Raw genomic sequence first — 26832 nt, 5'->3', positions numbered from 1 at the left:
ATCTGATTTGGGTTGGGAGACTTTCCTATGAATGTTCTCAACAGGTAACACCTACACATCTCTTTTTGAAAAGAATCTGAAACTTCATTGCATCTGTAGTGTCTAGCTAAAGCTAGATGTGATTAGGTAAGATCGATACAGTCTTTGTTTCTTCATAAGTACGCAGCATAGCCTGTGATCAATGAAATTCCCTCTGGTTCCTGGCATTATGTATTTGAAATGTTGAATCAAGATACAGTGACCTTTGTAGTTCAAATGGAATATTTTAGTCCTGTAACCAGTGGTCTGAGGCTTCTTTTCTGTTCTAGGTTGACCACTGGAATTCTAGGAGTGCTTAAAGCTTTTTCTACCCACTCTTTCACAAAAGGTGTGCTGTGATATGAGTGAGCTGACCTAACAGCCAGCAGCTTCCAGAAGGGACAGTCCCACTCCTGCATCTTACCTTTGTCCATGTGTATAGTGTGGATTTCATAAGTTGTCTTGAAAGGTTTAAATTTGGAAAGTAATTCTTGAGGGAAGGGTGGTAGAAAATCAGTGTTCTTCCCCTCCCCCTCCATCTTTGAGAGTACTACTTAACTTCCCTTTAAGATTTAGGGAAATATTTTCAGCTAGGAGTTTATCTAATGATTGGGTTTGTTCAGCCATCAGATGACTGAAGTTTTCAACAGAATGTAATTAAAGCAGGGAGTTTTTGTATGGTCATGTCTAGCTCTTCTCTCCTACAAGAGCTTCCATTGTGACTACTGCTGTTCAGTGTACGTTTTCTTTTGGTGCTAATGGAAGTGACTAGAGATGTGCAGTAAAATGGGATGTTCTCCAAATGCTGTTGCAGCTACAGACTTGTAGCCAGCTGGTGTCTGCTAACAAGCTCTAACCTGAGGTTTTTAGTCTGTTGCGCCCAATAAAAATGCTTTAGTACTTGTGAAAAGAACTGAAATGAGATCTAGCTGCAAATTTGTAGATTAGTGTTAGATTTATATTCCAGTCTTGAAGATGGTATTGTATAGCATGCTCAGTTATGCTGGTGAGAGACCTGTCTCGCCTCAAATGTGGTAAAGCGTCAAGCACAGTTTAAAATACTAATCTCACTTTAATTTGCCTTGGCTTGTGGAGAGAAGACCCCAAATGAATGCTTCTAAGCTTGGCAAAGAAAAATAGAGAAGGCACCAGTGGTTTAGGTTAGATTGCAGTAATTCTTCCTCTTGAGGCTAGAATGCAGGCGAGTTGTGGTACTACGGGTAGCACTGCTGTACCGCAGCATGAGAATTAATATAAAGTACGATCAGACAACAGAATATGCCAGACATGCTAAAGTTTCTTCTATTCCCAGAGTATATGCCCTATCCAGAGAGGAGTAACTACTAATGAGTACAAAGAATGAAAAGTAGTGAGTTAACTTATTTTTAGCTTTCTGCAATCCTGTGGAAACAGGATGTGAGGAAAAAGCACCCTCTGATTCTTTATTGGGTTTGCTGCAAGATACATGAGATGTTTTGCCTTTTTCCCCGACTTGTTCTCAAAGCTTTCCTTTGCAGAACAGGATGTGTAGATTTTGCATTCCACAAGATAAACTGGATACATTGTGTGACCTCACTGCTGACGGAGTGGAGGGGAGAAGTTGAAGAGCTCTCCAGATAGAAAAGTATAGGCATGTCTTTTTAGACTAATTCTAGCTTTTGTCATCTCGTGTTAAAGTGACTTTTCTGGTAATGGCTTCTGAACACTAGGTACTTGTAAAGGAGAGGATAGTTGAAGTTGTGTTTGTGACTGGGTAGCAGACTGCTTAGCAGGAACAGGAAGCTCATACGTTTTGCCAAAATTAATGGGCTTGCCCTTGCCTGCAGGGAGCTAGCTGCCTCTGAAGTTCTTGGAAGCGGAAGCACCACATTTCTTGAGGGAATCCTTGTAGCATTGCTTCAGGGGTTTTATGGATACCATTAGCATCATTGTGGCTCCTGGTTGCTTACTGATGCTGTTTTTAAATAGCTTTGTTTCCTCTTTCCTCTCCTGGCGGGGGGGTGCTTGGTAAGTGACTCTCCCTATCCGTTAGGGTCTTGTCCAGCTCAGCATGCAAAATTTAAGTTAGTATACTTCAGCTTAGTTTGCCTGTTCTATTTCATATGTTGTCTTAGGTGTTGACTTAACTTGTTTTGGAGGAAAAGGTAGGTTAAACTTGATCTCTTTAAGAAAAGAATCCTAATAAGTAACCTGCCTCTTGATTGATTCCAGACTCAATTATTTATACTTGTTTGGCTTTAGAAATGTTATATTGATTATTTGTTTTTGCTTACTGCCAGAAAGTGAGCAGCCAGATTAAGGATTGGTTTTGTTCTGAAGTCAACAGTCAATACAATATTTAGAAATGTTTATTCTTTTATCCCCTTTATTAGTACAATATTTTGTATTTGGAGATCTCTTCAAACAGTGTATTTGCTAAACTCATGGCTTAAATTGTGTGATGAGCACTGCCAGTTCTTCTAGGACTAATAAGCTCTTGAATATGTAGAAATATTAATGTTGTAATCAGATTTCTTTTAAATGACTAAAACTAGCTTTATGTGCAGAATAGAGAGGTCTCTCTGTCTTATTCTCCAGTTGTGTTCCCTTTCTGATTCTGCAAGATGTGCATGGGGCTTTGATCACCATAAAGGCTCTTCTCTTGCAATGGCCTGTATAGGGAGGGAGACTAGGTGTACGAAACAAGCTGGAATTCTCCTTAGGCTAGGAAGTCTAAAAAGACAGTTCATTTGTTCTTATCTACTAAATTAATGTTTGTGCTGAGTAACAAATGCTTAAATGTTTAATTCTGATTGTCATGTGTATGTGTGTGCATATATTTATGGCTATTAGAATTTTATATCAAATTACACCATCGGTGGGGTTAAGGATAGTGATGCAGCAAAATATTTGAGAACAGACTCTTTTTGCTTTTGTAAGGAAAGTGGTCTATTTGTGGATGAAGACTAAGAGTTAATATCTCATTTTTGTTTAGTGATTGCCTAGGGAAATGGCAAAATTATAAATATGAATAAAAGTTGAATTAGAAGGGCGAAAGCCTTTAAGTGAAATCTAAGTTTAACTAGTACTCTGAACACTTCTTTTAAATACCTATTATAATCAATATCTGTTGCTGAAGTGATTGATCTGTAAAAGCCTTATGGGCCTCAGCAACAGTTGCATGAGAAGTCTTAACTCTGAGTCGAATTTCAAAAGTTGAATTCAGGACTGAGGTTTTTCATGTGGCTTCTGGCCACCTTTGACACAGCTGAAAAATTCTCTTCAGAACATCTGCGTTGGCTGCCTTTCCATGGGCAGCACAAATAATCTTTGCAGCATGTGATCTTGCACGTTATTGTGGACTATTGCTCAAATGTGTGAGCCACAAATGTGAACAGCCTTTTTTTTTAAAGTTTGGCTTTTGTGACTGATCAGTATCTTGTCATGCAAAAGTAGCTGTTGGAAGCTGACAAGCTAAGTCAAAACATCTGTGTTGGGTAGTTGAGCAGGTTTTCTCCCATCCACCATGCTGTCAAACTCACATCAGTTTTTCCAAAATGGACTTGGTGCTGTATACTAGCTGTGAAATAAGGTTGTACCCTGTGCTTAGTGTGTTGCTTAAAATCTTCTTAGCTTTTTTATTCATAACAACTAATCAAAAATTTTGGGTGTGACACAAAAAAATCATGCTAGCTCTAGGTTTCCTAGTCTAGGTCTTACATTCCAATAGCCTGGAAGAAGAACAAGAGTTGAACTTGGTTCTCAAGCTCTGGTGATAGGTCTACTTAGCATGCTGCTGTGGTGCTTTGGTATCCTGTAGTCCAGCTGTTCCTTTTTTCTATGTTGCTAGACTTCTAACAATCTCGACACAAAGTTTGACTGCAGGAGGTGTGTGTTTAAACCTTCATTTTTCAGTATGATCAATATTTTCTGTATGAAAGAAACTGTTAAACTCTAGCTTTATGTATTTTTATGGACATTTGACCTTGTGTTCATTAACTCTTTCTTACTCTCTTTTGAAAGGCCCTTCCTTCTTCCATGATGATAGTAGCTGTCTACTGCCCGGTGATAGCAGCTCTCTTTATCGTTTTGAAGATGGTGAATTACCGTTTGCACAGGGCACTGGATGAGGGAGAAATTGTGGAGAGGAATGCCAGTGAGCATATGGACAGAGGTGCAAAAACAGAACAAAGCAGTGTTTCAGCCAAGAGGAAAGACAGCAATGGGCCCAGGTAAGGTGTCTGCTGATGTTTGTATACCATTTCAAATGATAAACAGTCCTGTCTTCATCAGATGTGTACCTGGAATGGTGGTTGAAATAAACACTGAGGAATATGGATGCAGACCTCTGTAGTTCTGAAAGGCTGTTTAAGTCTGGTGTTTAAAAGCAGACTTCTTCATGTATTAGGTTTGAAATGATGGATTCACGTTAATTTCCTGGTTCCTCCCCCAGAGGAGTTCCAGAACAATGTTGAAAATGCTGGAAGCACTGAAACAATAGCATGGAAAATGTGTGCTGATTAGGTCACTAAATACTTAATGAACACAACCAGTACAAGTAATCTTATTTCAGCAGTAGACTTAATTTAAAAAAAATCTAGCTGTCAAAGACCACATACTACATGCTAAGTCTTTTATCGCTATAAGGAATGTCTGATCAGGTTTCAATTTGCTTAGTTTTGCAAAAGCAGGAGTCAGATACAATGCTTGACTCCAGTCATAGTCTTACTTCAGAAGAACACTGTCCTGTGAATTTGGAAATTCTGGAATTGCTCAGCTCAGTAATGAAGATGATGATTCTGAAGTACTGTCAATAGGAGATGATTCCTTTTCACAGATCTTCTTTGCTGTCGCTAGCATAAAAAAACCCCAGAGGTTTTCCTCCTCTGACCAGACTATTTGGAGAAAGAAGAGCAAAAGATGACTCATCAACAAGGCTAGCCTAACCAGTCTGATCAGACTGTGGATGTGTTATGAGCTCTATTATCAAAGCCTCTGCCTGACTCCAGATAATTGAGGCTATCTTAAGAGTTAGACTGTGTGAAATAAATCAACCTTGAGTTGTTAGCTTTTAAAGAAGACTTTTCTCTTGTCTGTGAGTTTCTGATACTAGTAGCCATGAATAGTTTTCAAAGTGAGGCAGTTAGTATGCTCTCCTGACTCTTAAAAGGTTGTATGTTTTATTAAAAAAAAAAACAAACCTGAAACTTCCACATGGAGACATGTGCTATAAGGAAATGTATTTGAAAGAAGCCTCTTAAGTCTGTTTATCAGAACGCTTAAAGAAAGGAAGTGTTAAAGTAATGCTCTTTAAAATGCTTAGCCTAGAAGTAAAAGGACTTCACTGTATGGTGTAGCTTCTCATGAGATGGGTCTTAAGTTCTTCTGTGTCTGCTCTCAGTTCAGGTATTGTTAGCAAAAACAGTGTCTTAGATTCCTTTAAAGTTGATATAGGGTAACTTCTTGTATCAATCTTTTATAACCTGACCCTTTTTCCATGTTGTGTTTGGTAACTGAACCTGCTGATTTTAACTGTGACTCCATTTAGATCACCATATACCTTACTAAAACTGTATTGAGCTATTTTAGCAGAATGCTTGCCTAACTGTATATTAATGCTTATTCTGCTTAATAAAATTCATGAAAGTAAACTGGTGGTCTGTTCTGTTTCAATGCAGCCTTGCTAACGCATGTTTTAGCTGTGATCCTTAGATGTGTGTTGTTGGTTTGTTTGGTGTGTGTTGTGTTTTGGGGTGTTTTTTTTGTTTTTTGTTTTTTTTAAGCCATGTAGCTTTTGCTTCCAAAACAGTAGCCAAGACTTGGCAAGGGACTTCTTTCTACTAGTATTGTGAATTACTTCTGGATGTTTCAGAAGTTCTGTTTTGTCTAAGGAGACATGGGACAAGTTACTACATTATAAGCATTTGTGAGCTCAGAAGTAGAGGTTAGTTTGATGCTGTGTGTCCTGCTTGCCAACTAAAGTTTCATTAACTTTTGTATGATCCTTGTTCCCACTTTCAGGTCTCTTAACTAGAACTGGGAACAAGGTCAATGCAGAAATTACGGAGTTACTTTTTGGTAAGTGGGATGTACAGTATATACTAATCTTTGCCTGGAAGCTTACAAGAACTCTGGGATAATATTCAAACCAGTAGAGGGGATGTAGAGTGAGTGTTTAATATTGAGCTGTCACCTTCTTAGTAAGTTCAATCAGAACACTAGTAAAAAAAAAAAAACTGTCTTGGAAGAAAGTGTGTATGTAGGGTTTTCTTTTTTAAACTCTGCTCCCCTAGCATAAGGTAGATATAGGGGAGATCTAAGCAGACGTACTACCTTAAATATTTTGCATAATCAGAATATTAGTTTTGATAGCTTAGGCTACAGCATGTCATACAAATAAATATGTGTGTATATATATATAGCATAATGTGCAAAGCTGTCCTAGAGTTTTCACTGTGCCACATACACCCTCCCTGAGATCACTTTAGACATGAATATTGGTATTTTTGAAGAATTAAGCAATAGTCTGGTTTCTGTTCAAAAGTTAGTTATGTTCAGGATTGTTTATCTTCTAAGAACTGCTGTTCTTTCTTGCTGATGTTTATTGGCAAAGTGGTGCTTTCAGGTATCTGCCAAAAATTATGTGCTGTCATTTGTAGGTTTACATGAACTGCTCATTTATCTTCGGTTCACATTAGTTTGTGAATAGGATCAAACTCTTGAGGGTTTTTAATCTTTTCATAAAACTTTGGCATGCTTAAGCAAAGAACAACTTACTGTTCCCTAAGAAATGCCTTGTTTATTTTTTCCTCATCCTCTTTAAAAGCTGAAATTCTCTGGCCAATATTTTTGAAAGAACCTAGTCTTAATTTAGAGATAGGAATGTCAGTTGTCTTTTTCTGTAGCTTCCAGTGCAGTTGCTGCTTTCATGCTTAAGAGGGTCATGCTAGTAATACTTCTGTGAGGTTTTGTGGAAACAAGTGATAGGGATACAGGCTCCTAGTCTCACATGAAAGGTAGAAGGAAGAGTGCGAGCGTAATCTTTGTTTGGGTACCAGTGGACCCACACAGATGCCTTAAAACACTTAAGATAGTCTTGCTTTTGCGGGTATGAATATGGCTTCTTTCTTGTGTCAGTGACTACTATGGTTCAAAGTATCATAAAGCATTAACCTGGTGACAGCTGTCCCTGATCTCCATCAGCATGGGGGAGCTGTAATCATGATGCTACATGAATTTCTCATGTACTTCTACAAAATAAAGCTGACAGCTGGAGAATGTTATGTCTTTGAGTTACGTACAGTCTACTTAAACAAGTATGAGCAAGAGAAATAAAAAAAATGTAATCTCTACAACTCTTGCCCTACCTTTGCTATTTCTTCTTCCAGTTTTCTGTGGCTGGCAGACCTGTTCTTGAGCTTGGAGTTGTTTTGCCTTTTTGACTCTATAATTAGTGATTCAAGCTTTAAAGAAAACTTCTCTGAATACTTGAAACTGTCGTGGTCTAGCATTTGCAGTACATGCTGTGGTCTTTCTGTGTTTTGAGAGCAGCTTCCTGACTATCCTGCTATTTTAGTTGGGAATTAAGGACGGAAGAAGGCGTTCAAAAGAAAAGAATAAAACTCTTCCTCTGCTTTGTCCTGAAATCAAAATTGCTCCAAATTCCAGATTCTCTCTGGAAGTTCTAGTCCGAATATCAGATTTCTTTAGTCAATCAGCCTAAGTCAGGTTTTAAACTTCTGAATTCATGCAGACTTACAGCCTCTTCAGACTTTCGGTTAGTCTCTGACACACTAATGTAATGTAGCTGCAGATAGTGGTTTTAGATAGGACAGTTACTAGTAATTAGAAGTACTAGTTTTGATTTGTTTTGCGCAGTCTCTGAATGCCTCTTCCACAGTAATCTCCATTGTAGGTAGCTGGACATAATTTATTCAGTCTTCTAAGTTTGTGTGGTAACTTCACTTCATTTTTTTTGCCTGCAAACTGAAAAGCTTAGCACTTACTCTAAGGTATGAAGTCAGCAAAGTGTAAGAAACTGATTGTAGAACTTAATAGCAGAAAGGAATGGCCACAACGCTAGCAGAAAATAGCTCCTAAAAGATTCTACACGCTGTTGTAGTCCAGATCCTTATGCATTCAATGATTAATCCTAGAAATCTGTACTTCCTGCTTGTTCCTGCAGACTTTATTTATTGTTGTTTGTTACTAGCTTTTGTTAATCCATTAGTTTGTGTGTGTTGTCACAGAATATAGCAGCTGTGAGTAGAGTGGTGGCGTTGGATTTTATTGTTGCTTATGCTGATATCCGTTGGTTCACTTCTAGACAAAATCACCTCCTTCTTCCACCCTGGCTGAGTACCCAGCTCTGTGCATGAGAGCTTATTTGCATTGACTTATTTTTCTACTTCATAGGACACACTTTAATCATATGCAGTGTTTCTGAATGAATTACTCAAACAGGAAAGGAATTTAATCTTTTTGTGAAAGGCGTTCTTTGTTGTATCTTCAGTTGTCATCGTAATGTATGCTTAAACATAAGTGAGAATTTTTTGGTTTAGTCTTTAACTTCATGTTATGTCCTTGGTGTTCTTAAAATGCTTATATAAGGAATACTTCGTTTGGCTAAAGCTGGTGGAAATTATTGAAGCTGAATTCTGTATCTTTTTTTTTTCCTTACCTGGTTCTGCCTTAGCGTAATTGATAATGTCAGGTCAGAGAGGGCTCTGGAGCATGCTTATGTCTTATGGCTAAGCTGTACCAAAATGGTGGCTTTTCACGTCTTTCTTCAATTTGCTGGAGTCGGACCATAATTGTTCTGCTAACTCATGGCTTGTTAAGTTAACTTATTTTTACAGAAGTAATATATTCCTAACTTCAAACTGTCTTTTTTGTCATCTCTTTGATGTAGGAAGGTTCAGGGTCCTCTTGTGTGATCTGGAATGGTTCCCAAGGTTGTACCTTTACAACTCTCAGAAATGACAACAGCTTGAAACATCATGCTGCAGAATGAATGATGTTTCAGGTCCTTTTGTCTATAGACAGTTTGTTTATAATATCCTAGATTGATGTCCATATATTATAAAAATTATTAGGTGTTGGTCTTATTGCATGAAACTTTTCTGTGAGACTAGCTGTCTATTAAGTAAGTCCTGCAGTGCTTCTGTCTATTTCTGTCCCCTCCTCCAGAGGGGCTTCATCTTTAGTTTCTTTAGTCCAGCTGGAGAAGGGTTGTGTGTATGTTCTTCAGCAAAATGTTGGAGTGGACTTGCCACAGCTCTGAATCATTGATTGTTGGGAGGCAGTTGTTTATTTTTGGGAAGGAGCAGGGACCATCAGTGTCAAAGTACACTGCAGTTACTTCTGTTCAGAAGTCTCCTGGATCAAGATGGTTAAAGAGAACTGTATTGGGAGAGGAAAAAGGATGCCACAACTTCTCCCGCTTTGCAATTAACAAACAGTGCTAGGTTGGATCCCTGAGTTGTAGTCCCCAACTAATTTCACACCCGGTTGTCCTAATGGTCAAGTTCAACTTGCTTTTGTTTCATAAATAACTGCCTTTTGACAAGCTGAATTATTGAATTGAATTAAAAATTGATTACAAATTGGTGATGTTGGTCTAGAAGAGACTTTCAAACCAATACTTATTAATCCTGAAAGGTGAAATCACTAGGACGTAATAATATATATATGGTACCTCAAAATACTTCCTGGTAGGGCCTGTGAATTATCTGAAGGGAAGTTATTTTCAGGTAGAAAGAAGTGGTTTGCATCCCTGGAGAGATACCATGTCCCTGTACGTCTCTGCCTTTGCAATAACTTTTAGTGACAGTGTGTAGCTTTCTTGGCTAACCCATCCTTACTTTTGCTCCTAGATCCAGGCTAAGGAAAAGATCTGGAGTCCTTTCCTTGCTCTTTGAAAGAGTTCTATTTAGTACTTTTTCTATTGATTGATTTCTGGGTATTATAGTTGGACAGATGATCTGAAAGGTACACGTGTGTATATATAGACAGAGAATTTCATATGTCAGCATTTCAGAATGCCTTGTAGCTCCTAAGTCTTCATGGTTTGTGTTGGCTGGTGACAGTGGACTTTACAAGGCAGCAGCTTCTGTGACAGTATATGGGATGCTCGAGCTCTAAGCTTCCTGTGTCAAACGGGCAGTGTTTATCTGAGATGCTGTGATATATTTGAGCCCCTGATATTTGAAAAGGGAAAAATTGTTTTGAATCTGCACTCAATGTAGACAGACAAACTTTGGTTTAACTGGTAGGTTAATGTTGGTGTTTGTTTTTTTTCTGTTTTTTTTTTTTTTTCCTTTCTTCTTTTGTGTTTCTCTCAGTGACCCTGGTGGAGGGATTGAGATGTCAGAGTTCATACGAGAAGCAACGCCCCCTGTTGGCTGTAGTTCACGCAATTCTTATGCTGGGGTAGATCCAAACAACCAGGTAAGAATTAAAGCTACTGCAGCTGTTGCTTTAGTACTGCTGGCTTTGCAATCTGTAGAGTAATGTTTGCAGATATTTTTTTTTCTTACTATTTTACATTTTTTTAAATTGTATTAGCATAAACAACTTACCTTTTTGTATTTAACTGCTTTATTAGGGTGGCACTCTCCTGGCTGCATAATTCTTGCTCATCCTGCTTTGTGTTCATTTTAGGAATGGCTGGATTTTATAAGGCAACCTACTGTCCCATCAGAAAGTATTCCCTTTTGCTCAGTTAGATTTCTTCTGATTAAGTAAATCAAAATGACTCAGAGCATGGTTAGATAAGTACCAAGACCCACTGTGGTGGACTTCCCTCTTCCTTTTGGGATCAGTGGGCCATTAGATAGCTCAAGCTGTAACTTCATCCTTATGTTCTAACTTTGTTTTCCTCCCTTGACTTTTGTTTGATCTGTCATTTAGATGCTTAATTGGCAAACTTCGGTTGTGCTGAATTTGAGGAGGCTTCTGTTAAGTCTTCTTAGAATGTATCCACTGCCAATTATCTCTTGCAATGCTAAATGGCTTTCTTTAAAGTTATTATTCCTGACAGTTCAGACTCTGCAGTCAAAAATGTTAATTTGATAAAGTACAAAGCAAGATAAACTGGTAGCAATGGAAAGACTACAACTGTTTATTTTTGGATGACCTCTGCAAAATCTTCACTATTTTGACACTTCAGCAGGGCTGGGAAGAAAGCAGTAAATAGGGACTGCTGCGCACCAGGTAGAAGTGCTGAAGAACTTGGCTTTATTAGATTTCAGCGCAACTTCATTATGCTCTAGTTGCCTTGTAATTTCACTGGGGAAGTTGTTCTGTTTCCTTATTATGTCTACTAGGCTTATGCATTAAACTTCCATAGCGCTGCATGTGCTGTTCCTTCTATTTGGCCTGTGACGTTTAGCCAGTCGTGGCATCTTTCTCTTACCAACTCTTCATGAGGACAAGTAGATTGACTGGCCAGACTGTAAGGTTATGTTGACAACGAGCGATGCAGCATCATATTAAAGATACAGAAGCTATTTTGGAATGACGTGGAAATTCTTGGTGTGGTATTACAATATCAAGTCCTTCTAATTAGCTCTCTGAGCAAGCAGTATATAATGTAGTGCAGTGTTATGCTAATGTTGGTGTTTTATCTGAATAATGCTCCGTTATACAGCATAGATAAGATATTTTCTCCTTTGAAGAGAGCAGGTATTTGGTAGAGTTCAAAGGAATAGGAAGCGATGGTCCATGTAGGAAGACAGAACTAGGCTGGGGATAATGTTTCTTTAACTGGACTTTAGAAAAAAACCTATTCCAAACATACTCATAACAGTTTTAATGTTAAAGCATGTGAAGCAGCTCTGTGTTCTTTCCTGTGTGCTTTAATGCTGACACTATAACACAATTAAATCTACTGTGAAAAGAAGTGTAGTGTTTAAAATGTGTTTATACTGATAAAATTAGTGCTCACTAGTCCCCTGGGATTGAATTTGCAGCATCAAAAGGGTATGTGAACAGTAAGCATCTGAGTTCTGTTCAGTTTTTGGTGTGAAATAGCTTTCCCATGCTGATGCATTTGCATTCAGCAAGACACGTTACTAAAGGGAAAAAAAGTTGAAACATGGCAAAATGACTAACTAAAAGCATGCATGACAGTTGTAGTAAAGAAAATGCATTAAACAAGGTCCAGCTGCTTTTTTGCAGTCAAATTGCCATCATTTTTATGTATCTTGGGTTCAGATTTTGCCTTTGAGTGCTCTTTTCCTATCTTATTTCTGAGTGGTTTAATTATTTGACACATGCATTTTTGTGTGCTATTCAGAGTGCTTTGGGAGAGGTGGTATTGGAAAGATTATTGAAGGAGAGACTAAGTTCTCTTTAGCACCTCTGCAAAATAATCCACTACAGATTACAGGACGTATGTAGAAAGGCAGACTGCAAACCTAAACGGCTAGCTAATTTTCCTATGAGGAGGTACATGCCTGCTGGTTAGTCATTGAACATGGCTGAAAAGCAGATACTATAAATTTGAAATGCAATTGTAACTACTATCTAAGAATCAAGGAATACTGCACAGTCTTCCACTAACCAGTTTACTTGCTTTGAGGTAGCTGTAATCTGTGTACTCGGAAACGGCCTTCAAAAGAAAAATTGCATTTGCAGGAATGAGAGGGAGAAATAAGATACAGTAAAAATGATTAGGTTAAATTGATTTAAGTTTATTCAGCTGCCAGCAGGGACCATCCTGGCATATCCTCTGTTCATGCTGCTGCCACTTTCCATGTACCAACACTTAGGTTCTTGTGGTTACCTGGTCATTGGATCAATTCTGGCAGACCTGAAAACTAACCGTGGTAAAAATATGTATCTTTTCCAATGGGACCACTTTCTGGATTTAACTTGGTGTTTACTGTGTTGAACAGATAAGTTTTATATGAATATGGTGCTTTCTTTAAGCATTTTAGGCAACTGTGATTGCTGCATTAAACATTCAGCTTTACAACAGCAGGTATTAGTGTACCACCACACTTTTGTGGTAGTTGGTTTCCACATTAAGTATTTTCAAGGAAAATTCCTAGATTAAAAACTGTTTTTAAAATCAGCATGGTAAAATCTCCAAGTACATTGGCTATAAAACAGAATAATGCACTGATGTAGTTGGATGCATAATTAGGTGCTTTGTCATCTGTTTGCAGTGGAAACATTGTGTCAGAAAAGATTTTATGCACTGTGCTGTTGGATGCTTTTGTGCCTTTGAAAATCTCTCCTAGGTGTATAGGCAAATGCATGCATTGCAGTAATAGGAAATAACAGTTGGCTAATTCCTGAAAGTTTACATCTGTTTACATCATTCCCTGTTTCTAGGTTGGATCTGGGTTATCTCGTCTGGGAACAGCAGCAACCATCAAAGGTGAGATTTTTGGCTCCTACTTAAAATTACCTTGCAATAGCACTTCAAATCACTATTATTTACTATGTTGTTTCCAAATACTGTCTACCTTGTTCATCTTCAAAACTTTTTTGTGAGCCAAGTACAGTGTTTACTAATTGGAAGAAATCTTCCTTGGAGATGCAAGTTATGTGCCTAAGATACTAGGAGAGAATATCCTGGAATCCGTGCTCCGTTTTCCATGTAACAACAGGTTTTTCTTTTGCTTGTAAATGCAGAGCCAAGGGGTTGGTTTGAGTGGACTTTTCCCTACTATTTTGAGTTCTGTGCAACCAGTCGTCCTTCTGGTATTGTATTTCAATGACTTGATTAATCATTTCTAGTTGCTTGGCCTCTAGCAAAAGTGTTGTCCAGGACAGCCCTTGTGAACTCCTCTGAGACGAAAATATAAATTATTTGTAATATGCAAAGTTGCTATCTTATAAATTTATTAAGCCAATAAGAAGACAAAAGAAAATGAGATGTGAATTTTTGTCACCTTCCTGATTTTTCCTCACCTTTTTTATCTTTACAAGTATTTTGTTACAATCTATCTCTCATTTTTATTGGCAACCATGCAAAAAGGAATATTCAAATAGATACATCTTTAATAAAAAAGTAATCTTTATTTCCATTGGATTCTGTGTAAGATACTTTTCCAGTTCTTCATGGAAGATCTGCGTAGTTGAATGAAAACTTTCTTATATGTAAAATAAAGGAAATAGAGTACACAATATTTATTTCTAAAAGATAAGAGAAATCTTGTGTTACTTGTAATTGTTGTTATTTACCGTTAAATGAAGAAATAGAAGCAACAGTCTTTCTTGAGAGGTGAGAAATCTGCAGTGTATGTAGATGTATGTGTTAATACTTTGAGCACTGGTACTCTTCTTTCTTAAAATTCACAGGTGATACTGACACTGCCAAGACCTCTGATGATATCAGTTTAAGTCTTGGCCAGAGTTCTAGCCTATGTAAAGAAGGGAGTGAAGAACAAGGTAAAATTTCTTCTTCTGCATATTAAACACGGTATTTTGTTACCGAAGACCCTTTGCTTAACAAGCTAAATAAATCCATGCAATTTGTTGATAGACTCTAAGAAAGGGTATTTTGAAGCTCTGTTTCCTTTCTTAATTACTCTGAGTTCTGGGATGCATAGCTTGAATACTTTTAACTTTATTCTTTGGCTGCGTGTTTCTTGTTCTGGCATCTTCCAGCAGGTAATAAATATTTACTGTCTCCTTACTGCTGAAAGATAGCTAGCTTACATGTCTCTAGACAATCTCTCTCATATTGAAAGTGGCCTGGGATTTATGGACTTCATTGTAGACTAATTTGCTTTGCTTTCCAGTACAGCCAAATTAATCTTTTTAAATCAGGCATGCTTTTCTGTAAAGTAAATAATCTTGTGCAGAGTTCTGTGTTTCTGGAGCTATAGACTGCTTCTAATATGCAAGCTATTGGAGTTTTGTAATTGTTTTTTCCTAGTATGTAAGGAAACTGCTAGCTTGTATTCTTCAGTTGTCCAATTTAGTTTCAGATCTCATTTTTCATTTAGCTTCGTTGCCAGAAAAAATCTGCTCAGATTAAAACAGAGCTGGAAATCTTTTGTTTGCTGATTTTTAAAGTACCTGGTGATTAGCAGGGAGTTAACTCTGGGAATACTATAGTTCATTTTGGCCAATCTAATGAGACTGATGGGTTCCTTTCAGTTGTTACTGTGTGATTCAGTGCAGAAAGTATGTTCAAAATAGAGGATTACAGGTGGCCATGCTGTTGAAATAAGCAGCAGGGTTCTACTACTTTCAGCTGAGTAATGGAACTGTTTGTGAAGTTTCTTAAGTTACACATGTGCAAATGCACTTTACAAAAATTTAGCAATTGTAGTAACTTGGCCTCCAGATCTTCTGTTATTAGTGACAGTACTGAAAAGGAAAGTAGCCTGACTCTCAATGCTACCTGCAGCTGGACACTTTACAGGAGACTGCTTGTGATGGATTACAGAAACAATTTTTCTGACCAAGAGCTTACAGCAAATGCTCATGATTTGCTTTAACAGCACCAGTTTTAGAAGTAGTAAAACTCAGTAATTTTGTAGGGAAGTTTCATTATAGTACCAATAGACCTGTGCCAGTGCCTGCATCCTTGCTAACTGTGAACTTACTTGGTATCTGGTAGGAAAGGTGATTTTTGTTGGGTTTTTGTGACTTCAAAGTTTACTATGTTTTCTTTAATAACTTTAAAGTTTATGTGAAACAGTTTACTGCATATAGGAAATAAAACAAAAGGCAGAGTACCCTTTTATAGTTAAACTTTGAGATACATAAAAACATTAAGTCTGAGACACATGAGTAATAGAGGAGATTAGGGACTTGTCAGAATTGTCTTTTATTAGCTGCTAAGATTAAGCTGGTGTTGATGTTTTCTTTTTTACAGAAAAAAGTCTCTGTCAGGTTTGCCCAGATGCTAGGAAGTATTTTAAATGGTAATGTGATGCATAGTATTTGCAAATGGATTTGTCAGTTTATTTTATCTGATATAAACAAGCAATTGTAAAGTATAACTTACATGGACATTCTACATGAGTATTTTTAAATATGTACTTGAACAGATTTGGCAACTGATCGGAAGCTTTTTCGTCTGGTGTCGAATGACTCGTTTGTCTCCATCCAACCTTCATTATCCTCTGGACAAGATTTGCCAAGAGACAACAGTGACAAAGTGTGCCTCTCGAACAACCAGCTTGTGGACCAGCCTAAAACCAGTGCATGTGACACAGAAGTAGCTTCTCTTGTAACTCTGCATTCTCACTCCTATAGGAAGGATCATAGACCACGAGGTGTACCAAGGACTTCTAGCTCTGCTGTTGCTTTTCCAGATGCTTCACTAAATGACTTCCCTCTCTATCAGCAAAGACGAGGACTAGATCCTGTCAGTGAGTTAGAAGCTTCCAAGCCCCCTTCTGGATCCAGAGAGTCCTTGGCTGAGAACTCTTGCATTTCAGGAGTTTTTCAATTAGATGACATTCTGAAAAGTAGCAGCCCTCAACCATTGGCTAAGAGTGGGAAGAGCAAATCCTTGAAAGCAGACAAAAGTGTGGACAGTCTGAGAAGCCTGAGTACTAGAAGCAGTGGTTCAACAGAAAGCTACTGCAGTGGGACTGATCGTGACACTAACAGTACCATCAGTAGCTATAAAAGTGAACACACTAGCTCAACGCATATAGAAAGTGTGTTGTCAGAGCATGAGGAGGAGTCTCCTAGAGAAGAGAAAAAGGATGGTAAGAAAAAGGACTGTGGTGTTGACTCAGAGGATGACAGTAGTTCTACTACTGACAAAAGGACTAGTAGCGAAAGGACTGCTGTGGAAGTGAGCACTAACAGTGGTGTTCCAGAGGTAAAGGGTTCTAATGCATCTGATGAGATGCACAGTCAGAAAGGTCTTGGTGCCTCTGCTTCAGAAGAGGCCAATAAGAACCCACATGCCAATGAATTGACTACGCAAGCTGACAGGCCGCCTGGGAAGGCTGCTGAACAAAGAGATGAGCAGGGTGAAAAACTAGCTGTGTTAGTAGATTCAAGAGCTTCTAAAGAAACGAGTGGAAAACAAAAAGAAGGAGATGTTCGACCAAAATCTTCTAGTTTAATACATCGAACAGCCTCTACCCACAAGTCCAGCCGGAGAAGGACAGGAAAAAAGCGGGCTAGTAGTTTTGATTCAAGTCGGCACAGGGAATATGTTTCCTTCCGAGGTGTATCTAGTACTAAACCTCACAGTGCTGTGTTTTGTCACGATGAGGACTCCAGTGATCAAAGTGACTTGAGCAGGACATCAAGTATGCAGTCAGCTCACCAGTTCAGCAGTGATAGCTCTTCCAGCACCACCTCCCATTCATGCCAGTCTCCTGAGGGAAAGTACAGTGCTCTAAAGACCAAATATGTTTCTAAAGAACGTGGGGGCACAGACCCTGAAAATGCTCACAAAACCCATGTAAGTTCTGAAGGAAGTAGCAAAAAACGATCTACACGTCGGACTTCTAGCACAAACAGTGCCAAGAATCGTGCCAGAGTATTAAGCCTGGACAGTGGTACTGTGGCTTGTTTAAATGACCCAAATAGTTTAATGGCACCAGGTAACATAAAACAGTTAACCACTTCAAAATCTGATTTGGAAGCCAAAGAAGGAGAGGTGCTAGATGAGCTATCTCTGTTGGGAAGGGCTTCACACTTAGAGTCAGTCACTCGTTCTAGGAATAGCTTACCAAGCCAAGCTACGTTTCCTGAAGGGGAAGAGCAAGAATCAGCAAGTGGAGGTAAGTAAATGACCTACCAGAAGTACCTTGCCGTATTTTGTTAATGAGTCTGGTATCTATGACTTAAGTTACAACTATACTTAAGCGTCTTCCTGTTTCTTCGTTCTTGCCTAGTAAAGCTGATGAAGCATTTCCTTCATAATCTCTTGGAAGATCTACAGAAATGGGAGTTGAATTTAAACAAATGTTATGAAATCTATAGGTGAAGGTGTTACAGGTTTGTAACTGGCAGTCTTTGTTAAACAGAGCTGTATCTTAAAATTATTATTTGTGATCAAATCAGACCTACTCCATTGTATTACTCAAACTTCAAATTATGTGTACTATTTTAAAAGTTACCAATAAAAGAGACTAATTTTGTTTGAAAGATTGTGCTAGAAGACTGGGAAAGTGGAAGTGATTGTTTGGAGTTACTGCTGCCTCTTAGATGAACTCTCTGGCATGGCTTGAGGTGGTATAAAAAAAAAAGAAAACCCCAAACCCTTACCATGCTGCTGCCCTGAATTGTGCATTCTTACGATGGTCTAGTTACTAAGCTGAATTCTCCTAGGGATTTGATTTTGCTTAGCCTTGCCATTGTTGGCTAGACAGTATTGTTTACTTTGGGTTTTGGGGGTTTTTTTTGTCCTCATTATGAGAACACAATAACCTTCCTGTGCTGGAAAGAGGAACGTAGTTTCCTCTTACTTTCTATAACTATTGCTTTGCTTGGTGTAATGTGGGTACTAAGCTTACATGTAGTAGCCAGTATTAATATAGATTAACAGGGGCATTTTAAAAAAAAAAATTGGAGGTGTTAATGGTTTTTTGTTTATCACTTGTTACGATGTTTCAGTCTCTTTGCTTGGTTAGCCATATTGACTGCCTTAAGGAAGGCATTTTGTGTCATGGAAGATAAGTGGGTTTAAAATACATTTTCAGAGTAGTATGGGACTGCTAATTACCTCAGTCTGACTTTTGGGATTGTTTGAGGGGAATACCTACCAGATAATCTGGATCTTGTTAGCTAAGCACACAAGTGCTTTGTAAAGTTATATTTTAGATCAAGACATAGATATTTTTAAGAAATGGTAGCAAATTTACTGTCCTTGTTATTTAGACTGCCTAAGCAAAGTATAGTGACTCTTCCATCTTAAAAGGAGAGACTTCCAACTCACAGTGAGATAAGATACGGCCAATAGTTCTTCCCTCCTCCTCCCCCCCGACACTGACATAAGAGCAAACTCTCAAAATCAATACAGTTAATTTCGGGGGGAAGAAAAAAGTGTGCTACACTGAAGTTCAGCTGTGTATTGATTACTAATCAAATTTGACTGGTTTACAATTAGTTCAGACCTATTTAGATGCCTTAACTTTAAAAAAAAAAAACAAAAAAAAAACAAAAAAAACAAAACCAAAACCCAAACTGCATGTATTGGTACTTTCTGTCTTTCTGTTATTCCTAGTAACAGAGTTCTGCAGTAGCTCTAATGAAAGAGTCCAGGTTGCTCTTTTAGTACTAACTCTGCAAGCTGAACACTTCACACACATCCTTATTACACCTTGTTGAAGTGACATCTCTTCTTTATGTCTACTGAAAGTAATTTGACTAATAAAAGGTCTGCTTTATGTATTTACCATTTTGACTCTATGCTCTCCGTAGCACAGGATTTAATTTCATTTTGGTTTGTGTCATTACAGATTAAAACTGTTAAGGTTCTCTCCTTATATGCAAAGGAGGATTAATATACCTTACAGAACATGTCAGACTTTATATGCACTTACCAGTCGTCAGCAGTCTGAAAGAATCAGTGCATGACTGATGCAGTATATTGCCATATATTTTGATTGCTCTTTTAAAGAGAGAAATGGTGGGGAAGACCAACCCTAACACATTTAAATGCAATCTTAAAGATACAAATCTGTAGCAGCTTAAGCAGGGAAGTCTTGCTGTCATTATCGATGGACTATTCTCTTCCGTTTCCCCTTTAAACTTTGTTTAGCTAATGGTCATTTTGAAGTTGTTAGTATTTTTAATAAATGGCGAGCACCCAAGTATTACTTGCCTGTGGGTTTCAGGCTGACTTTAAGAAGCAATCTGGATTCAGGGTCTCCAGATTTGATGATGACTTATGACTAATAACACTTGCTGTATCTTCTGTTTCTTATTACCAATAGAATAGGAAATATTTCCTTTTATGATTGTAAGAAATGAATGTCATTCTGCTTTTTTTGAAAGCAGAACAAAAATATCACTTACTTTTCTTTAGCATTACTTAAATATTTATGCAGTCACGTCTAGTATCAAGCCAGTAATTATTTTGAATTTACATGTTCATGATCAATCTGAATAATTCCTTCATGTTGTCCTTCGTTTCTACTGGTTTTTCTTTTGTATGTGTTTTGTTGTTGGGTTTTTTTCCCAAATTTATAGCTTATATTACAAGTTCTGTGACAGCTGTATCTTTAATTGTGGCTTTCTTTTTTGGGCTTACCTGTGACTAATAGTAATCAGAGAAATGTTTTAACTTTTTAGAATTTAAGTTGCTTTCAGTATTTCCCATTGTTGAGTTGTCTTCACCTTTTGGGAGTGTTTTTAAAGACATACGTGTGTGATATAAATATACATCATATGTGTGTATGTGTATAGAAATTATTTGAGAAAATTAAGAAGTTTTTTACTTACACGTAGCAGATGAGTTACAGAATAAACTTGGTTCAGATTTCCATAAGATCGGAGGGTATTTGTTGGATGGGACTTCTAGAAATTGTCTGGTCCAATTCTGAAAGGATTATTTTATAATTTTATATAAATGTTTTTTAATTTCTGTGATTGCCTGTAATAACTTCTGAAACGAATAATTAATGGATGCACGCTGGATAACAAAAAGGCTGATATTAGTACCACCTCCTCTTTTTCAGTCAGCAGCTTTCTGTTCCTATTTTTCAGATATGACTTAAATCAGTAATTAGAGCTTCATTTTATCTTTAAGTCTTTAGGGAGTAAACTAAAAAGTACATTCTTATTTGTTTGTGTTACTGCTAAAATGCATTTCATAATGGATGTGGCCTTTAGTAATCTTTTATTAAGCAGGATGCTATGCAAACTTGTACATATTTTACTTCAGCAGATACAGTTTAGCAGTTTCATTTCTATCTTACTATGCCAGGAAGTGGTGAATGACGCACTTTTTACATGATAACTTGTGTGTTTGAATAGAAATTGCAGTTCATTAAAATGTGGACAAACAGCATTTGAAAATTCTGTAATTAAATACATGTGGTGGATGTATAACAAAAAAATGGAAGATGTCTTAAAATGGTTGTTATCCTTGTTTAACTACTCAGCCTCTAAAAGTAGCTAGTGAATTGATGGGTCATGGGTTAGATGAAGTTGTTTAGATGTCTAAAAGTTTGCCTGGATGTCTAGTGATATTTTGGAAATACCACCTTGATACTCTCCTATGCGTGGGTTCTGTCAGATGTGTGCTATTTCTGTATTGTTCTTTGCAAAGATTTAAAGAACCAGCATCATGCCATATATGACACAGTCATGTTTTGTAAAACTTGAGCTGACCTGAAAAGTCAAGTGTTCTCCCCCAGTTCTGTATTAACTGTAAAAGGTGCACCCTTTAAGTTGCTACTCACTTTCACAGCTTGCTGTAGTTTAAGATTTATTTATTTTAAGTTCTAGAGTCACCTACCCTGTTGTAAATAAAACTGCATGTAATGTAATGCATTTTTGCTTCTGTGCATTGCATAGTGATATTGAAGTAACAGCTCATACTGTTCTTCTGTGTTTTGTGGTCTGCAGTACATCTCTACAGGCGGGCAAAATGAGGGTTTGTGAGCTTGGGTTAGAATCTTGTGTTTCATATGGCATATGGAAACCTGTTCATCTTTTCAGTCTGTGTGTATCTGTACATGTATGCTTAGTGTATCTGCCTGTAATCATTAGGCAGTATCCTCTCCAGAGTTAAAAGTACAATTCAGTTCTCTGCTATGCAGCCAATGGTCATGTCGGCTGTTACCAGTATATCCCTTTTTCCTACTATGCTTATGTTGCATATGGTCTACAGTCATTACTTATTTTGCCTGTGTTGTAGAGCTGTTCCTTGCTTCTGATGGCTTTAGTTTGATGTGTTTTCTGCAGGTGGAACTAATACAGTTACAGAAGATGGGGCTTCTGGTCTCTTTTCTGGGAGTCTATCAGTTCACATTCAAACTGCTAAACAAACAGTTTTGCATGAGAAATCAAACTCTGAAAGAGTTTAGAGATGGTAGAAACTGAAAACATGTAAAGTTACTGTAACCTGGTTGTGCGTATGTTGGCTATCTCTATTCGCGGGACCCCTCTTGTAACTGGATCAGATTAAGCAGTTTAGCCAGTAGAAAGGGCGCTCTGCCATATGAGGTTCTTTATTGGAACCAAAAGACTGTATTCCATTACGTGATTTTTACATGTCAACTAGCGGTGTCATAATGTACACAGCATTTGGTTCAAGCATGACGTAGAGATTTTAATGTTAGCCCTTCCCAATATCTGACTTCGAAAGCGTAATATTGTTCTGTCACAGCTTTTTGTCTAAGGGTTGAGTTTTACAGAATTACCTCTGATTTTGGATATCTTGTCATCTCGGTAGAGGTGAGATGTTGCCATTCAACACTAAAAGATGTAAACAGCGTTAGGAGTGATGTGCGAGGCTGAAATGGAATTTAGGTAGGTTTGGAATTTAACAATGAAGTAACACTTGAGTGAATCTTGCATCTGCTAATTGTTAATCACTACCAACTAAAGCAAAATGCAGTTTTAGTACGTTGTGTGGGGACTCCATCCTGCCTGTTTTGTCCCCTTTCTGGTATTTATGGGCTTTCATTAGATGACTTATGATGAAAATTACTACCATCTTTCTGATACTTTCTGGTTCCATAAAGGTGGTGATGGGGAACAAACAAACAAAAACCTCAGGTTTTGTCCAACTCGCAGCAGTGGCTGTTGAGAGCCAGGAATGTGTGTAATTGCTTGGCAAAAGCCCTGAGTACTGCTGGCAAGAGACTTCCTGTTACTTGGTAGAAACACGTTCCTTTAGTGTGTCATCTACAGAGTAGTAGATATTCTACCTAAAGTTCTGCAGGGCTGCATAAGGGAAATTCAGGATACTTGATGAGAAATGCATGCTACAGCATTACAGCATATACCAAAAGTTAAAAATGAAGTAAAATACACTTCATAGAAGTTTTTGTTTGGTTTTTTCCCTCGAATATTATTTATAAAATTTGACCCTGGTTAAATTCTCTCAAGCCTCCCAAAGAAACCAGAAGTAGTAGTTCTTTTAAAATACTTTGCATTGCTGTGGGAGTGAATTATTTAAATGTCTTAGATTGGTAGTGTTTGTGCAACTACTTCTCGCAATAACTTTTACTTGATTTGGAAAGAATAGTTCAATTTTGTTGACAAGTAGCATGTGGTGTTCATAAATTTGCCAAGTATTCATCTCGAACAGGAGTTGAATAAGAATTTTTGATACTTGGTATAAATGAAGCTGCATCTACTAACTTAAGTTTAAAAGCCACTTTTTTCATGCTCCTTTGTATATATGCCTGGATTTATTGTTATGCATACAGCGGAGAAAGTTCTGAGAGCTCTCTGAACTGTAATGGAAGTACTCACATTGCTGCCAAATGTAGCTATGAGATGTAATTCTAGGATGTATCGAGGTTGGCTACTGATTAACATTTGGTGTTATAGTTAATAGAAGCCCATTCAAAGCAAACATGACTGACTGTGTATGATATACTAGTATAGAATACCACTTATGCTGGAAAGGCTGTGTGTTCTAAAGATTTAAAGCATCTTTTCCTTGAGGTGAATAAATCCAAATACAAAGTCAGAATTAAGTTTTATAAAGATTAATGTAGGTTATGAACATTTGTCTGCTGCATGAACGTACTACGAGCTATTGATACCCAAATCTCTGGATATAGGGACTATATTGGGTAGGGGATCAGATTAGGTCATAGCTTTAGCTATCAGCACTATATTCAAGAGGTCTACGGGAGTAACACCTAATGTTTTAAAAGTGGAATAATTCAAGTGGGAAGTACAGTGAAGTAGAATAACTGACACTCCTAGTTTTATCTTTGGCATTAGTATAGAAATGTGTCTATCAAGCTGGTCTGTAAAAATGTTTTGTTCAGAATTCAAAACAGATGGTTTCATTGTCCCGGTTATTCCCTGCTTGACAGTGTTTTGCTTTTCAGATTGTTGTAGTGACTGGTTTAATGTAATTGTAAATATTCCTCTGGCCTAGTCTCAAACTTGGATTTTTCTTTTTTCATATATTCAACCACAACACTGAAGTCTTGGGCTTTACTTCCCTTGTTTCTTTTTAATTTTTTTTTTGGTGACAAGCTTTCCTTCCTAAATTGTGTGGTTTTCCTCTACCCTATTTTCTAGCAAAGTTTGTATCTTAGAGGTGTCCCTCTGTTCTTCATCGTTTCTCCTTTGTTGCCCACATCTCCATTCTTCAGAAATTGGTTTTAGTGATATTTTTCATTAAATGTCCACAGTGAGTAATAATACTATAAGCCAATACTTTGCTTTTTCATCAGAGAAGTATAAGAAATCTGTGCAATTGTAGGTCTTATAATGGTGCATAATCCATGGTGATCAATAACTGTATACTGAAGATATGGACTGAACAGACTCCTCCTTTCCACTTGGAGGTTTTTAAAATAGCGTCTGGGCATGTGAGAATAAACTACGAATGCCTCAATCGTGAAGAGTGGTGGTGTTAACCCATGAATGCATGTGAGAAGTATGGCTTTTCTCAGGTTTTGAACACAAACAAGATACAAATGCTTGATACAGAAGAGCAAAACTTCAGCTATTTGGTTTGGCAAAGTATGTTCAGTGTTAGAGGACAGATTTCATTGCTTATGTGAATGCATAAGCCGTAAACTATTCGTTTCAGCTCTCTCAGAGAATTTGTAAGGTTGGTCATTACAAGTGGTTGAAAATAGTTAGATCACAATTTCCCCTTTGATAGGGAGAGAAGTAGCATGTCCAAGCATCACTCAGGTTCCATGCATGTGTTTAACCATGCTTAACCTGACTAATGTTCAAAACCATCTAGACTTCGTGATGTATTTTTTTTTTTTTCTTTCCCGAGAAGAGTGAGGGACACTGTTTCCATCATGTGTGGGTTTTTTGTTTTTCTTTTGTTTTCTCTCCAGTCAGAACTGAAGTTTGCAATTTTTATCCTGAGAACTCTGTGGTTTTCCACATGGGTACTTTACCTCTGTATTACCTCCATACCATATCTTTGTAGGAATCTCCTTACTTGGGAAGAATTTATCTATATTTCAGAATTTATGAGGCACGGGCTTTAGCGTTTTTGCCGAGCAAAAATGAAATGGGGCTTCTTGATGCAATAAAATTTGGAAATTCTGCTTTCTCCATGTCATGCTTCTTCAATTTCCATCTTCTAAGTTTGGGTTAGAAGCAGAGGTACATATGTTCAGGGTGATGTTGTAAATGTTTTGGCTTGTATGTGTAAATGTTCCTGTTAGAAATAAAATGTTTGCATTTTTTGTTTCTTAAAGCTAGTTGTATTGTACAACAATTGTATAGTAAAACTTTGAGTTTTCAGTTCTGTTTAAAACTTTGAGGAACTACAGAGGTTTACATCTAAAACACTTGTGTAGTATGGAAAGAGAAATTTTGGAAAGGCATAACCTGCAGGCAGGATAGTTCGATCTATGGTCAGATATTCCCAGCTGTTTGGCAAAGGGATGTGAATTATTTGTTATTCTAGAATTTTCTCTTCAATAAATTTGAGTTGTTTTGTTGGGAAAGTATCATTCCGAATGTGTGATGACGAAATTATATCCTCATGACTTTCTAAGTGTGTAACTGCTAATTTGGCTTTTTTCCAATCAGAAGTGTTACAAAAGAAAAAAGGATGATTTTAGTAAATATGTATTCATATGCACAGTTGCATTAATAAATACAGAAGTCAAATTATTTCCTCTTTGAAATTAGATTATAGTTGGGAATAGGCGTGGGAGGGTTAAGTGTTACAAAGTTGTCATTAGGTCTCCCTCTTATTTTATTGATCTCTGGGATGTAGGTTTGTATTTCTAACTTGTGCACTTTGAACTTCAAACCTGATTTTTCTGTTCTTGAGAACAGATAATGTTGGGGGCTCAAATTCATATGACAACATGCAGAAGAAATTTATACTTAAATTTCTTGACATTAATAAAGTATAGTGCTTCAACATCTGAATTCAGAATAAAACAGAAAAATAGAACAGACTTCAACAACAAACACTTTGTAAGCTGAAAGGCTTGTCTTCCTTTACTGATTTACTTAAAGTAAGCAGGAACTGTAAAAGTATGACCTATGTTATCTCTCCTTATTAGATCTGGATTTTGTATATGAGTGTAGATGTTGGGTCTTACTTTTCTGAAGTCTAGAGTAAGTGGTTGTAAGTAGCAGCATCGGAGAAGTGAGTGTGATGATCTAAAAATGATTTTTAAAAAAAAAAGCTGTCCTAAAGGGATACTTTTATTTGTTTAGTTTTGTTTTTGAATGTCAAAACGCTATGTTACTTTGTAAATATTAAAGGAAGCTTATTTATGTTAAAACAAAGCTATTTCCCTCATGATTAAACTTCTCTCAGAGCATGATAGAGGATAGTTTAGGAGCTTTATCTTACATCCTACTGGTGAACTCGCAAGCAGCTGTACTCCTCCTTCTCATTAAAGACAAGTAGAAACACAAATCATATGTGTTAACATAAGTAGCTTTCCATACTGGTATATTTTTTTTTTTAATCCTGTGTGTTCTTTAAAATGAGTTTGGTGTTTTTGTTTTTAAAAAAAAAAAAACCCAAACCAAACAACCAAAATGAAACCTTGCTCAGTTTGGCTTTCCACACTTTAAACAAACCGTAATCCTTTCTGCACATCTAGCTTTTTTTTTTTTTACTTTCTTAGTCATGGTTTCAACATGTAGCTTCTTGAGGTGTTGCATAATGTTAGCGGACTCAGAGCTTGTTGGGCTGAAAAGCTCTGCAGTCTTTTCAAAAGAAGTTATAGACTTGCTTAGTGATCCTGAATGTCACCACCTCTA

General features: G+C 37.3%; 1 protein-coding gene across 2 annotated transcripts in view; it reads left to right on the top strand.

Moving 5' to 3' along the window:
* Positions 1–4035: 4035 nt before the first annotated feature.
* PCNX (pecanex homolog (Drosophila)) overlaps positions 4036–26832 on the top strand; it is a 79512-nt gene continuing 56715 nt past the window's right edge. For both annotated transcript variants that reach the window (XM_009572868.1, XM_009572869.1), the window contains exons 1-5: positions 4036–4229; positions 10341–10446; positions 13339–13384; positions 14311–14400; positions 16014–17714. In XM_009572868.1, coding sequence (XP_009571163.1) covers positions 4036–4229; positions 10341–10446; positions 13339–13384; positions 14311–14400; positions 16014–17714 — 2137 coding nt within the window. The remainder of the gene's footprint in view (positions 4230–10340; positions 10447–13338; positions 13385–14310; positions 14401–16013; positions 17715–26832) is intronic.

Source organism: Fulmarus glacialis, unplaced genomic scaffold (assembly GCF_000690835.1).
Source record: "Fulmarus glacialis isolate BGI_N327 unplaced genomic scaffold, ASM69083v1 scaffold8332, whole genome shotgun sequence".
Classification (NCBI taxonomy): domain Eukaryota; kingdom Metazoa; phylum Chordata; class Aves; order Procellariiformes; family Procellariidae; genus Fulmarus; species Fulmarus glacialis.
This window is presented reverse-complemented; position numbering and strand designations above follow the sequence as displayed.